This window comes from Enhydra lutris, unplaced genomic scaffold, assembly GCF_002288905.1.
Source record: "Enhydra lutris kenyoni isolate GAN:26980312 unplaced genomic scaffold, ASM228890v2 scaffoldscaffold25, whole genome shotgun sequence".
Lineage (NCBI taxonomy): Eukaryota > Metazoa > Chordata > Mammalia > Carnivora > Mustelidae > Enhydra > Enhydra lutris.
In genome coordinates, this window is record NW_019154109.1 from 14,867,060 (window position 1) to 14,882,747 (window position 15,688).

At 31.1% G+C, this 15,688-nt stretch overlaps 1 protein-coding gene across 2 annotated transcripts in view; it reads left to right on the top strand.

The window, feature by feature from the left end:
* Positions 1-15,688, top strand: part of LOC111151092 (BMP/retinoic acid inducible neural specific 3) — a 390,590-nt gene that overhangs the window by 24,719 nt on the left and 350,183 nt on the right. The window contains exon 2 of one of the 2 annotated variants that reach the window (XM_022508861.1): positions 705-990. In XM_022508861.1, coding sequence (XP_022364569.1) covers positions 755-990 — 236 coding nt within the window. In that variant the 5' untranslated portion in view covers positions 705-754. Of the gene's footprint in view, positions 1-704; positions 991-15,688 lie in introns of those variants that run through there. The other variant, XM_022508862.1, reaches the window with a different exon arrangement.

The following is a 15,688-nucleotide window of genomic DNA, read 5'->3' on the forward strand; positions in this document are numbered from 1 at the left end:
AGGGAAGTTTGTCCTTAATAGAATATGGGAAAAAACTTGAGAAAACATACAGACCTCCCCTCCCACCCATCACCCCCACACATCCATCCACCTACTTCTAGAGACAGATAGATGATAGGTAGAGACACACACAAATATAAACACAATAATTTATTTATGTATTTTTGCACCAATTTTATTCCTTTTTAGTATAAATATTATGAAAATAATTTCCTATCTTTAATTCATTTTTAATGAATTTTAATTCATTTTAAAGCATTTTAGAACATTAAGTAAACAATAAAATACACTGAATATTAAAATTCATAACACAAATTTGAGATAACACATTTGTTTCATAACACAATTTATGAGATAATTAAAATATTCAATATTTATTTGGAAAGTGTCCAATGTTATAAACACTTAAGCAAAAAATAAGGATTATTCAAAACCAATTGTGACTGTATGACACTGTCATGACAGAGTCTGATATGACTCAGCGACTTATTTTCCAATGAATACCAAAGGACACAAAGTCTGAAAGACATACAGCTTTGGGGGGAAAAAAAAGATGTTGTTTTAGTTTTTATTTACTTTTGCTATCATTTAATTTAAAACAAATGATATTAGATTAAACAAAAAAGGAATTTCCTACCTCAGCACCTTAATTGCTAGAAAAGAATCTTCTAGGGGCTAACTAATTGCCTGTGTATTTTGTCTAGGTGTTGAGGGAAAGCTAAGAGAATGAAGGCTCTAAATTCCCAGTGGAAGCATGATATGGCGGAGCAGAGCTGGTGCTGAATTGTTCTCTCTGATGGCTCTATGGGAGTGGATAGCCCTGAGTCTTCATTGCTGGGTTTTAGCAGTTGCTGCTGTTTCGGATCAGCATGCCACAAGCCCCTTCGACTGGCTCCTCTCTGATAAGGGACCCTTCCATCGCTCACAGGAATACACAGATTTTGTGGACAGAAGCCGGCAGGGATTTAGCACAAGATACAAGATATACAGGTATGAAGCAAAGGGAAAGCAATTATAGAGCTATCTTCCTTGAAAGTTGTGTGTAAATAAGTTTCTCTAAGGGAAAGTTACAGATGGGAAAGGGTTATTATCAGAAGGGTTATTATTTACCATTCACAATAGTACTGTTTTCTTGTTATTTAAAAGTATTTCTTATAGATGTAACAAGCCATTAAAAAAACAAAAAAACCAAGAAACTAGTAATGGTGACCAGTTGCGCATCTGTCTCAAATTCTAGGAATGGTACACTCCCTAAAATAAATTCCAATTAACTTTGAGGTTGAGTTTATCATTTTAAATAGCCAAATGTTTAAATGAATTTGAGATTCCTTTCTACCTATGCCATGCTATGTTACCCTTTCTTTTTTTAGCTTAAATGGAAATGGTATCTTCTGCTAGTCACTGAAAAGTTGAGTCACCTCATTCTTTTTCCCCTTAAAGGTAAAAAGGAGAAAATGGTGATGGGTTAAAAAGAAATAGCAGATAAATGTGACATGCTAGCAAAGGCCAAGGAAAAGGAGGGGATTAAGATATATGGCCTTTAACTTTTACTGTTCTTATATATTTGAATCTAAATAAGTTACACAAAAGGAGTCATATATTAAGTCCAACAGCCTGCCTGCTTCCCCAAGCCCAGCGAATCCATTAAATAGAGGAGTGTACAAATGGTTACCTGAATGGATTAGATTGTATTGATCTTTGCCATAAAGAATGTTTTATGTACAGTTATCAGTTTGGGTTGTTTCTTCATGATAGAAATTTACAATTCCCAGCAGCTGCTTTAGCATTTATGTAGAAGCAAAACTTAGTATTGTATTTTTGTGTCTGCATCTATGTAGATATTGTTATATAAATATTTTATTTTATATTGTATGTGCACCAGAGGGCACTGTGCTTCTGGTCTGTATGTAGTCTTTTATACAGCATTGTGAGAAATTTATAAATCCTATCAGCAATGCATATTTACAGAACAGACTGAAGGTATTGAACAATTTCATGAAATCACACTGCTCTGCACGCGTGCGTGTGTGTGTGTGTGTCTGTCTGTCTGTCTGTGAGTGTGTTTAATAAGAAGTCCCTTAGTCTAGGCAGCCAGAGCATGGACACAAGTCTGTAAAAAAGATTTATCCTAATTTAAAAAAGATGACATAATGCATATTAAAGATTTTCTTTCTGAAATGCAGCAGAAAACAGTCAATCTAATATGATTCTAGCTTTATTCCTTTTTACATGTGTTTGTTGGTTTAGCCAGATTTACAAATTGTGTGGAGCTACTTGAATTTAAGATTGTAAGAATGTCTAATATTTCAGCATTCTGCAAGAGGATTATTAACAGTTTGTCAAACAACTAACTCAGAGCGTGTCTCCATGATCCATTGACATCTCTACTGGGAGGTCTGAGGTGTTGTCTGGTGTGTGATTGTTTGGCTGTTTATTGGTTGATGAACTGTGAGTTGAAAACATGGCTTGACATGTCTTTAGAGGTTCTAAGTTGAATGAAAGAGACATTATTTGGATCACCATAGTGAAAGGTAATGAAAAATATTGTCTTGGGATGTGTTTGCAAAACTCCTATATTCCCTTTAGTCTTTATGGAACTGTACTCTTAAAGATCTACATTAGCCCTATACCCCTCATCCTTCCTACGTTTTTGCCTTTGTGGTTCTAATAAACATGTGTTGGACTTGTCTGTTTATAAACAATGGAATACAGCATCCCTTTAGCTCTGCCCGGGTCAGCCTATAACTTCTTATGTTACCTTCGATGGTTGCTATACAGTGAACAATATAATATATTTATGAGGGTTCCTTTTGTGTCAGAACAGTGAGACATTTCATTTATCCGACTAGTATTTACCTAAATTTCAGAGAATTCTATCGACCTATGCATCCAATCTAATGGGCATTATTCCTAGTGAAGTTAAACTTGTAGCTGAGATATTAGAGATTCTCAAATCCAACGACTAAAATAGTTTTTTGCTGTTGTTTTTACTTTTAAAAGTATTTGTCATAAAAAATAATTATTAGAGACTTTATCTTTTATAAATGTTTGCCCTGTTATGCAGAATTTGTATTTAAGACACACAGAAGGAAAATTAATATTTTTCCATATTAGGTGCTAGATGAATCATTTTAAAAGATCACATAATTTCAAAAAGTGATCAGCCAAATTCTACTAGTGTTTATTATTACTGTCATAAGCTCCTTCATGTGGGGTGTTGTATTGATATAGTTTCTTAAAGGCATTAGTTTTAAGTGTGAAACATATTAAGACTCTTAAAATAATTAGGTAAAATCTTTTTCAATTGTTTTCATTTTATCTCCTTCTCTGGCAACATATTTTTCTTTTCACCTCAAATATAGAATGGCAAGATCTTAATCATTGAATATTTATTACTAGGATCATAATCAAGGCATAGAGGGGAAAAGGAAGTGCCATTATTATTTCTTTTGACAAAGTGCGTGTTTTTCAACTAACAAGGCTTATATTTGTATTTTTAAACTGTTATAATTATAAAGAATTTTTAGATTTTTGTTCTGAAACAACATTATGACTTAAGAAAAGATCATTTTATGAGTAGATCATTGAATTGGAAGACCAAGAATGAACTTGTTAACACTTAACTTGTTATTTGGTTAACACTAAAAGTTTGGTTTTTAGCCATCTTTCTGTCTTAGCTGAAGATCAATAATAGAACCTAAGCATAGGCAATTTAAGTACCCTCACGTCTAGAAAATGGGCTATGCCTGGATAAATTTTGTCCACTCAAAAGCATAGAATAGGAGTATACTTGGTCCCTTAATATGTTGGAAACATGTGATTGGTTATTATATTCTAAAAATACCCTTAGGCATTATGGCCACCAGCAAATGCATAATTTGTTCCAGGTCTGGAGATTCTCAATTCTTTGCATAAATTATAAGAGCTCTGGACAAGGGATTCACTTTTAATAACTCAAACTTAGAGTTATCTTGAATCACAGCTATAAGTTCTATGTCATAAGGAGGTGGTTTTTATTTCCATAAAAGAAACATATATAGATCTTCAAATATGGCGATACAAAATAAAAGTTCGTGTTTTTTTGTTGTTGTTGTTTTTTTTTGCCAAACCTCTACTATTCTTTTTTAAGCACATGTACAAGCGAATCATAGGGAAAATGATGATGCTTTTCTTAGAATCTTCCAAGATAATATAAAGATATGTCCTATTACTACAACTTAGTGAAATTCCTTGAAATAATTTTTAAGCAAAATTTAAGTAAGAATAGGACACAATTGAAATAAGTGCTAAATGCTGTGCTTTATTGGTTTTCATGGTCATGCTCTCTGAAAAAAAATTATGCTCTGCAAGGGACAAGATAGTCTAGAAAGATAAACAAATGTATGGACATTTCATATATGACAGGAGAATATGAAATAGTGTATGTATGGGAAAGGGTGAGATTTTGAATAAATAGTATGCAATTTGAGTATCCATATGAGGAAAGCAGAAATCAGATTCTTTCTTTGTATTGTATATACAAATCTACTTAATATGGAATAAGGATCTACACAAGAAATGCAAAAATGTTGTTTATAGAAGAAAACATATATTTCTAGAAAAAAGCATGTATTTCATGATAATGGGATATGTAAGAATTTCTTAAAACATCAGGCGTTAAACATCAAAAAGATAGTGGTCAATTCAGGTGTATTAACATACATATATGTTATGTTATAAGATATATATATATCTTATAACATTTATATATATATATATATATATATTTTTTTTAAACAGGAGCATAGCCATCAGTAGCAGCACAGATGAATCTCCAAACCAGAATGTTAAGTGAAATAAACTGAACACAGGAAAAATTTGCACACAATATGATTCTAAGAAATTCACAAAACTAAATTATATTATTTAGAGATGCATATGTAAAGATAAACCTAAAGAAAAGCAAAGAAACTACTATAACAAAAATCAAGATAGTGATTATCTCTATAAGGAAATAAGAAGGATAGGATTTTTAGGGTAAAACATGAGGGATTCTAAGGAAATGATGATACTGAATTTCTTAAATTAGGTGATCATTACAATGGTGTTCTTTACATTCTAAATATTTATTTTAGACAGTTATTCATATAATATTTTATATTTCATAACATAAAATATCTTTTAAGGATTTTATTTATTTATTTGACAGACAGAGATCACAAGTAGGCAGAGAGAGAGAGAGGGGGAAGCAGGCTCCCCGCCAAGCAGAGAGCCTGATGCGCGGCCCGATCCAAGGACCCTGAGACCACTACCCGAGCCGAAGGCAGAGGCCCAACCCACTGAGCCACCCAGGCACCCACAATATAAAATATCTTTAAAGTAACTAAATACTGTGTCAGCTTTGGATTAAAAAATTGAAATCCTCATTAAGTAAATAAATTATTTCCTTTAATTTTTTCCACATTCAATATTTATTATTAATGTTTATTAAGCTCATAAATTTTGTTATAAGAGCAGTATATACTCCATTATAGTTTAGTATCTATACATGCATTCATGTGGAAAAATAAAATTTTTATTTGTTTACAAAGACCTTCCATTATTTTTATATGTGATTTTTGCTATAACATTTCATTGATGGCATTATTATTTTAAAAATATTTTATTTATTTATTTGAGAGAGGGAGAGAGTACGAGGGGAGTAGGAATGAGAGGCAGAGAAAGGGAGAAGTGGATTCTCCGCTAAGCAGGGATCCTGACTTGGGGCTTGATCCTAGGTCCTAACTGAGAGCTCCATCCCAGGTCCCTGAGATCATTACTTGAGCTGAAGGGATATGCTTAACTGACTGAGCCACCCAGGTGCCTCTCATTGATTATCATTATATCGATTTCAAAAAGCTAACATTCAGAGATTTTTTTAAAATTTTATTTTATTTTTTCAGTGTTCCAAGATTCATTGTTTATGCACCAACACCCAGCACTCCATGCAATACATGCCCTCCTTAATACATTCAGAGATTTTAAATAATATGTCTACAAACAACAAACATAAACAATTTTATATTTCTAATTCAAATTCAATGACCATTTTACTATAATTAAAAAAAAAAAGCCAGGAACGAAATAAGAGTCCCCATAGATAATTAACTAACTTGTTGATAGTCAAAAACCAAATCCATCTACCACTCTTATTTCTATGTTTGCATGTGTTAGTCAGCTTTGCTCAGTAAATATATCCTTCTATCTAATATGCATTCTCTGTTGTCAGAGACCTATAAAATTGTGTACAACTGTTGCATTTAAGTGTACCACATGGAATGGATGAAACTATTCTTCATCAGGAATATATATTGGACAGGTATTTATTAATAATATTATAAATATTAATAGTATTATACATATTATATATCATATGAAATGGTAAAGATAGCATTTATTATAAAGACCTTCTTTATTTAAGGATGCATACATTTTTAAATAAAAAAAAAAAAAAACTAAGAGGATTCTGGCTGAAAATGTCTTCCAAATAACAATTTCAAACAAGAGCAGTCACTTTAAATTTCCTCCTAAACGACTATGAATCCATGGAAGGAGGTGAAGGTGGGAGGAGGTTGAAAATTCATCACAACACAAGATTATAGTTGACAGACTATTTTCTGCCAAACTATGAGAGGCATTTCAATAGTTATAAGAATCATTGAGTAGCAATCATATTTAAATACATAAGATAGAGGAAGCCAAATAGTCTTGACAAAAGTGATAGTTACCTGAAATACGTTGGGCACTACATACTCAGCAACCTACTCAGAAGCCCAGAGTTGGGACCTAGTAGAAACTGGGCAGCCATCACTCCACTGCAAAACCCTGCTTTGTGATGTAATCAGAGTATAAATAATTGATTTCTCTTTCTTTTTTCCCAAATTTTTATTTAAATTTCAGTTAGTTAACATGTAGTATAATATTAGTTTCAGATGTAGAACTTAGTGATTGAATACTTGAAGATTTCTCTTTTTCTTACCATGTTTGGAAATGGTGGTTACCCAAAATAATATGGTAGATAGAGAGTTGCCAGTTAAGTATGACCTATATAATATGTGGGACATACTTATACTTAAAAAAAAAAAATCATTCATTGTTTATTTAAATTGCAGTTGAACTGATTGTAATGTATTTTATCCTCTCTCTCTGGTAACTCTATGAGGAAAAAGGTGATTACTGACATTGATGGTTATGTATCAGTGACAAGGGCTCTCAGAAGTAAATTAGAAATAAAGAAATAAAGAGCAAGCCCTGAATGAAGTCAGTAGAGTTTCTCATGGACTTTTTTGTTCATTCTGTCAGAAAAATTAATGTCAGGATAACCCCGGCATTAGATGAAGACAGCTACACACTGATAGTTAAGCCCAAAATTCTACACACCAGTGCACTCTTCAGCAAACAAAAAGCAAGTGGGAAAAAGTGACTCACATATTGTCTCTTAGCAAACTCTACATATTAATAGAGCTCTCCATTTTATATTACATAAAGTAAGACAGTAATAGCACCTTTGGATTTGTAGTGTACAACAGAGTGCGTGTAACATTGTAGGGAGACCATGCTCACAGGAGGAATAAAGGAACAAAAAAAAAAACCTGGCAGAACAAAAGAAATTTAAAAATTACCATAAAAAGTCAGTAGAAGAGATGACCTCTTTATGATTCCCCCCTCAATATGCACATATACAAGTATTATACACATATACAATTTGTCTTCTCCAAATGTTGTAAGAAGCTGTGAAATCTACAAACAGAGGAGATGGTAAGGAAAAAATAATCTAAAAAGAAAAGGGAATTGGGTAAGATGGCATAATAATGTAGGTAAATCAAATGCAGCAATAAAAATAAAATTCACATTAAAGATCATTAAACACAGTGAGTGTAAAAATTGCAAGGATAGTTATGAAATTACATGTAATGTTAAAATATAAATCTTGGAGGATACAATATTTAACATGAAAGATCGTGATTAAATCATATGGGTCTATAAGCTCAATCGATAGAAATAAATACCTAGAAAAAAAGCCATGTTAAAGACAGTAAAATCTTATAAAAATTTAAGTGAGGAATCAAAATTTATATTTATTTAAATTATAAAGTAGAACTGGTAAGAATAAGTTTAAATGTTATTGCAAACCTTAAGGGTAAGACAAGTGGATACAAAATCATCATATATATCTTAAAATTTACTGCTACATATAAAAACAAACATAAAAAGTAAAAAAAAAAGAAAATGATAAATATAACTTAAGACAAGGGGACTTCAGAAAAACCAAACGTATGGTTAATGTAATGCATGTATTATGTCAAGGTCTAAACATAATTACTGTATTTGGATTAAAACATATATTTGAATATGCTATTAGCAGTTGCCTAAAACAAAGTTACCCCTAACATAAAAGCTGAAAAGATGATCAATTAATTCTCTTACAATCCATATAATACTATCTAATGAATGGTATATTATACTAGACCTTTTAAAGGAAGTTAAAAAAAAATAACTGTCACATGAGATTTTAGTCTACCATTCTTATTCTTCATGGATGAAACTGATCACACACACACACACACACACACACACACACACACACAAGCAGTGTAGGATTGGGAAAGAGAAGATAACTTGAGTACGGAATCTAGTACAATTGTATCATATATAGAGTTGCACATGTTGAACATGTGTTGCTAAATGTGATATACTTCTTAAACACATATATGGAATATTTATGAAATTTTATTTATTTTGGTGCAAGCAAAAATTTTCAAAATAATACATTCCCTACAGTTTAGAATTTTTGAAATCTTACCACATTGCCTTAAAACTGATTATTTTGAATATAAATTTAGAGAAATTAATTTAACTATTTGCTCTTAAAATTGAAAATTCAGATTTAATAACATTAAATATGGTTTTATTTTAAAATATATTTAATACTATGAGAAATTTTTTATACTTTTTCAAATATAAAGTTAAATAAAACACACAAAAACTCCAAAACTCAAAAATAGAAAGTAGGGCTCAAATGATTTCTCTGTGATTTTACTTTTTCAAAATATAAATATGTGGAGTATAAAGATTAGAAGTAAATGTATCTGTTTGCTTTATCTCTGGTTGAAAAATTTTATAGATTTTTTTTATTACATTTTTCTATAGTAAGTGTGATTCTATGATCAGTCAAGATACTTAATGCCATTAAAACTATTAAGATGAGAGACACTTGAAACATGACTTTCAAATATTTAATGGTGAAATTATTACAATTTACCAAGATTCTTTAAATAAAAGTTAAAAATAAAGCTTAAAAAATGAAACACATTATCTCTTTGAGTCTTTACACTTATTTTCAAAGTAATTATAATAAAACAACTTTATATCACAAAAGGAGAACTATAAAATAAACCAGCAATGTTTAACGGAACAGAGAGTATAGACAAGACTCTGCACTGAAAAGAGATAGAACTCAATATTGTGTTTTCATTATGTGATTGTGCTTTCATATGTGACCTCATTTAATTTCCCAAACAAACCTAATATAATGATTCCCATTTTTTACATATTAACAAATAAAAACATAAACTGTTATACTTTTATTTTTAATCTTAGTATTCCAGAATATCCCTTTCATTGTACTTACATGCCATTGCACTAAAATCACCTTTTGACTCCCTAAACTCTGAATGCCTTCAAAGCAAGACTTCTCCATCTTCCTATTGTATTTCTATATTATTATTATGATTATTATTATTTTATTTCTATGTTTTTATCCATCTTTATATTTCTGGAGCAAACTAGTTGCTCACCCATCAAAGATGTAGTCTTTACATTTGGGGCTGCTTGGTCTCAAAACCAATGTTCATGCCATTGAAAATATCCCCACTTGACTGTAAGTAGGGAGACATGAATTGTTTTCAGTCCTTGTTACTAAGAACTGTGCTACCTCAGATTTATAAATTAATTTCTCAGACTTCAGTATCCTTTTTTTGTAAAATTAAGAGTACACTAGATCTCTAAAGATCTCTAAAGAGTTATAAAGTTCCATGCTTGTAATTTCAAAAGCAAAATGGAAAAATATCAGAACAAATAGATAAGTATTAAATAAATAAACTGTGGTTAATTTTGCTATGTGCATTATTCCTTCCTTTACAAAAGTTGCTTGTAAATACTTTTTAAAAAGTAAAATCCAAGAATCTTTTATATTACTCTGTATTTATACAAAGTTAAACATCAATTTTGTAGTATTCCCCTACATACCACTCAAATTCTTTTCTATTTCTTATATGTTTTATTAAAGAGGCTGTAATGGAAGGAAGCTATTTTTGCTAGTTGGTTGACTTTCTACAAATCATTCCATTAGTCTGGTAGCACACTTTACCGTGCAACGATAAATTAGGGAGAATATTCTAGATAATAACTTTATACATAAGTAACCTAAATTTGTTTGATATTTTATATTTATTCAACAACTCTATTTAGCTACATCTCTAATTTTGAGATTAAACCATATAATAAATTTAAAATTTTATTTAATTCTATTCACAATTAAATATACATATGAATTCATACTTTAAGTATCCTTTAGCTGTCATTGGGAAAATTTTAGCAAGAAATAAAATCAAAATATTAATTCAGGGTTTTGGAGTTATAATTGACTTTCAGAAAAGCCAATTCTTAAAGGAGGTTGTATATAATCTTATAACTATAAATAAAAGGCATTCTTTGTCATAATTTCTATAATTTCTAAGTAATAATTTTTAGTCTAATAGTACATTCATGTTTATTGCTATTAAAATGAAAAAATGAACAGGACTGCCAGTTCATACAATTATAAACAGAAGAGGAAATAACAATGATGATTCTTGGCATTCAAACAAAGAATTTATTTGATTATTTTGCCCTCTCTAGTTCCACCTTACCAGATCCTTCTGTGTCATTATCTCTGTGGTCTTCTTCCAAATAAAATTGTCAAAATTATCAGTATTCTTTTCTTTTGATATCACTGTTCTGGGGCTTTGAATTGTTAATTTTTTTTAATCAAGCACTAAAATTTTTTGTGCTTTTAATCAAGCACAAAAATACAAGGTTTAAAAATTGAAGGGGGGAAAAACAAGTAATAATCCTTTTTCTAGGCTTTTTTCCTCTCTATTTAAATGGACTGTTATTTTAAAAAGCCATTTACATTATATTTTTCATTGTAAGTAAGGAAAGATCCTAAATAACATTTATTATGCCTTTTTCTGCCTTAATATAAAACAAAGCAATTGCCATTTAATTGCAATATTAAAAAATCCAATTTTTAAATATTAGCTAAAAGAGATAATATTAAGATATTATCTCTTTTACTTTAATAAGCATGTAATGTGAATCATGGCAGAAGATTAGACCCTTACCTTCAAATTGTACTTTCCAAAGTTAAAGCTAAAATTTGTACTGAGTACTTTGTAATAGATTTTATTTAATTAATATCTATATTCAGACCATTCTTTAATGGAAGTAGCACTTTTTAATTTTTTTGAGATTATTTTTTCTAGAAATTGCTTATTTTCCCCATTATTTTCAGTTAGAATCACAATGCAATAATCTGCCTTAGGATGTAAGAATCATCCAGTAAATTTCCTTCAGCTTAGAGTCTTACCGTCAATAAATTAGTAATATTTAACCCTGAAATTTGCTTCTCAGACTAAAGTGGCATATGATAATATGTAGATGTCCAACAAATTTGATTGAAAAAAATTACACAAAGGATGTTCATATATACACTTTTTATTGATGTATAATTGACATACAATATTATACTGGTTTCATGTGTGCAAAATAGTGATTACTACAATTCTACATTATGAGACGCTCATTATAGTTAATGTAGTTACCAACTGTCACCTAGAGTTATTATGATATTATTAATTATATACCCTATGTTGTACTTTAAATCCCCATGATTTATTCCCATACCCCTTCCCTGTGGCAACCACTGGTTTGTTCTATTTATGTGTCTATTTGTTTTTGTTTCCTTGCTTGTTTGTCTTGATTTTTAGATTCCACATGTACGTGAAATTTTATGGTATTTGTTTTTTCTGTCAGACTTATTTTACTTAAAATAATGCCCTCTAGGTCCATTCATGTTGTCACAAATGGGAAGATTTCAATTTTATGACTGGGTAGTATTGCATAGTAAGTGTATACCACATCTTCATCCATTCATATATTGATGGACACTTAAGTTACTTCAATATCTTGACTATTGTAAATAATCCTGCAATAAACATAGGGGTGCATATGTCTTTTTGAAAGTATTTTTATTTTCCTTATGTAAATACCCAAAAGTGGTATTACAGGTTATAAGTAGTTTTATTTTTAATTTTTTGAGGAACCTCCATACTGTTTTTCAGAGTCTGCATCAGTTTACATTCCTACCAAGAGTGTGTGAGGATTCCCTTTTTTTCCACATCCTTGTTAAAACTTACTATGATTTTTTGTTGTTGTTGTTTTATTTTGTTGTTGTTGTTGTTTTTTGACACTAGCCATGTTGACTGGAATCAGATGATGGCTCATGTGGTTTTGCTCTACATTTCCCCAATGATTAGTGATGCTGAACATCTTTTCATGTGTCTCTTGGCCATTTGTATGTCCTCTTTGGAAAAACGCATTCAGGTCCTCCACCCATATGTTCTTAATATTGCTTTCATCTATTTCTCTAAATCTTCTGGTAAACAAAGGCAGTTTAAAAAGTACTCTATTATGTCAAAATAGGAAAATATTAATAAACCATTTTAGTTTCAGTGTAAAAGCTAATAACCTTGAGTATAGTCAAAAGAGAAATTTTTATGCTTTTCAGTATTATTAAAAAATTACTAAAGGTTCTCTGAGTGTTTTATTTGTGGTCAAGAAACAGAAGTTTCCATGATATTAGAAAGTACAGTTGATCCATGAATGACATAGGTTTGAAATGTGCAGGTCCACATATATACAGATTTTTTTTTTCAGTGAAGTACTATAAGTGTATTATCTCTTATGATTTCTTTAATAACACTTTCTTTTCTCTAGCTTACTTTATTATAAGAATGCAGTATATAATACATATACAAAGTATTTGTTAGTCACCTATTTATGTCAGATATAAGGCTTTCAGCCATGGGTAGGCTATTAGAAGCTAAGTTTTGGAGAAGCCAAAGTAATACAGAGATTTTCAGCTGTGTATGGGGTCAAAGCCCTTAACTCTCCCATTATTCAAGAGTCATATATATATATATATATGCAGACATATTATTACTTTTTGTGTCGGTCTTCCCTTTTTAAGAGTAATTTCCTCCCTTTTCCATATATGTACAGACTACTCATTCTCTTCATTTTCAATACAATTGAAAAGAGGCAAAGGGAATGGCCTTACCACACATTTGCATGTCCTTTTCTTAGTAAACATTTCTCAGGCTGCTCGCTTAAATAGATATTAGCAGCTTACTAATTAAACTGTCTTTCCTGTCAGCCTGAAATTAGCAAAGGCTCTGCATTGCTGCAGCCTTGTGTGCTATCTTTTCCTAAAGACATGCACTACTATCAACCCAAAACATAATAGAAAATCGGATTTAAATAAATATATCTGATTAAAATGTATAAAGTATTTCCTTACAATGTATAATCTTTAAAAGATTAACTATTATATAAAGAGTGATTTTTCAGTTACCACTAAATTCATCACACATAAAAATACTTTTCCTGGTTTGTTATAAAAAACGGATAATTTATTTTTTGGAATTATCTTTTCAGAAGTAAGACTTTTTAAATATTAAATTAAAGATTCTAATGAATAAAAATGTCCTTAAAATCCATCTACTCAAATTATTTTGGTTCTACTGGATGCTCTTTGTCATGTCATTGTTTGACATGTGTGTTCATATCTCATTTAATATAAAAACATTTTTAGTCATTTGACAAATCTGTGGAGAATTTTGTTTTTGAACATTATAATCTGACACCTTGTTTTATTTCAGATCTTCATATTTCAAAAGAATGTCCCCTATATATTCATTTGTATTACCAATAATTTTAGCTGAATAAGAGTAAAAATAGATCTCTCAATCACATCTTGAGAAACCCTCCTACAACTAGATACATTTCAAATTTTGTAAATGTTCAAAGTTCTTTATCAACAGTTTGAAAATCTCAAAGCTCTGACAACGAGCCATTCTCTCATAGCACACATGACTTGAAAACTTTTCCTGACCTGGGCAGATGTGAAACTATTTATAGTTCTTGTTTTTGTACTTAATGCAAATATTCATGTTTCATTGTGGGGATATTGATGTATTTGATGAGGGGTTGATGCCCTTCAACTGAACATATTACAAAATATACATAATAGCTACCTTATTTTTCCTCTAAAATCTGAAAATCTAGGGGCACTTGGGTGGCTCAGTGGGTTAAAGTCTCTGCCTTCAGCTCAGGTCATGATCCCAGTGTCCTGGGATTGAGCCCCGCATTGGGCTCTCTGCTCTGCGGGAAACCTGCTTCCTCCTCTCTCTCTCTCTGCCTGTCTCTCTGCCTACTTGTGATCTCTGTCAAATGAATAAATAAAATCGTTAAAAAAAAAAAGTATAAAAAATAAATAAATAAAATAAAATTGGAAAATCTCTGAATTAAGATGCATTTAACCCCAAAGGCTTCAGGTAGAGCACTTTGGATCTATGTTAACCTCCATGCTTCTCCCCAGCTTCTGCATTAGGATAATATTTTTGACCACGTTGAATACAAAGAGCACATTTGGATCCCACAAGGTGTGTTTTAGCGTCTCAGGTATGTATGGGGAGTACTTGCAGGTCCAAATGGAGGGCCAAGGAGAGGATGGGCTAGGATATGCTGCCAGGAATGGCTCAGAGTACAGGGGATTGATTCACTGCTGCGGCAATCACTCTTCCCAGGGAAAGTGCTGTCGCCAGGGATCTTAGGAGTTATATGGGACCAGCAGCTTCTTCCTGGGATGAGAAATACTTGCATGCCATCCCCAGCCCCCAGTCCCTAACTCATTTGTAGAAAGTCTGGCTTGTGCCACATAACTACTAAACCCCATTTCTCCTCAACACATCTCCTGATAACCCTTAAAAATTTCACAGAATACCAACTGGTTTGTTGATCTATTAGGTTAACAAGCCCATCTAAGGAGGAAATTAAATACATTTTTTCTATTCTTACCTAAACATATAAAAAATTCAATCTAGGACACTCGTTTTTCATTTTAAATATTGAAATTATATTCATAAATTCTTATTTTTAAGTTGTGACCTTATAATTCTTATGTTCTATTGAAAAGTTATTTAATATTTTTTTAGTTGATCTTTAAGTAAGGAGTTAAATCACTTATTTTTGGCATTATATTAATTTAATCCCACTGTATGAATGGAGAGGTAAAGACGACTCACAGTAGGATAAAGAAAAGATGAATTGGCATTATAGAACTAAGAACTATAGAACTTCAGGCCTGCATTTATCATTTACCTTCTGTGTAAACCTGAAACTTATATCACCCCTCTGTTCTTCTGAGTCTTCATGTCATAAATGGGAATGACAGAAAACACAATGAGCTTATTTCTCACTTTGAGATTCAATTGAAGCAAAGTTCTCACTCATCATCTTTCTAACAGAAGCTATTTTATGTTAATAATTAGGGTTTATTATTAGAAAT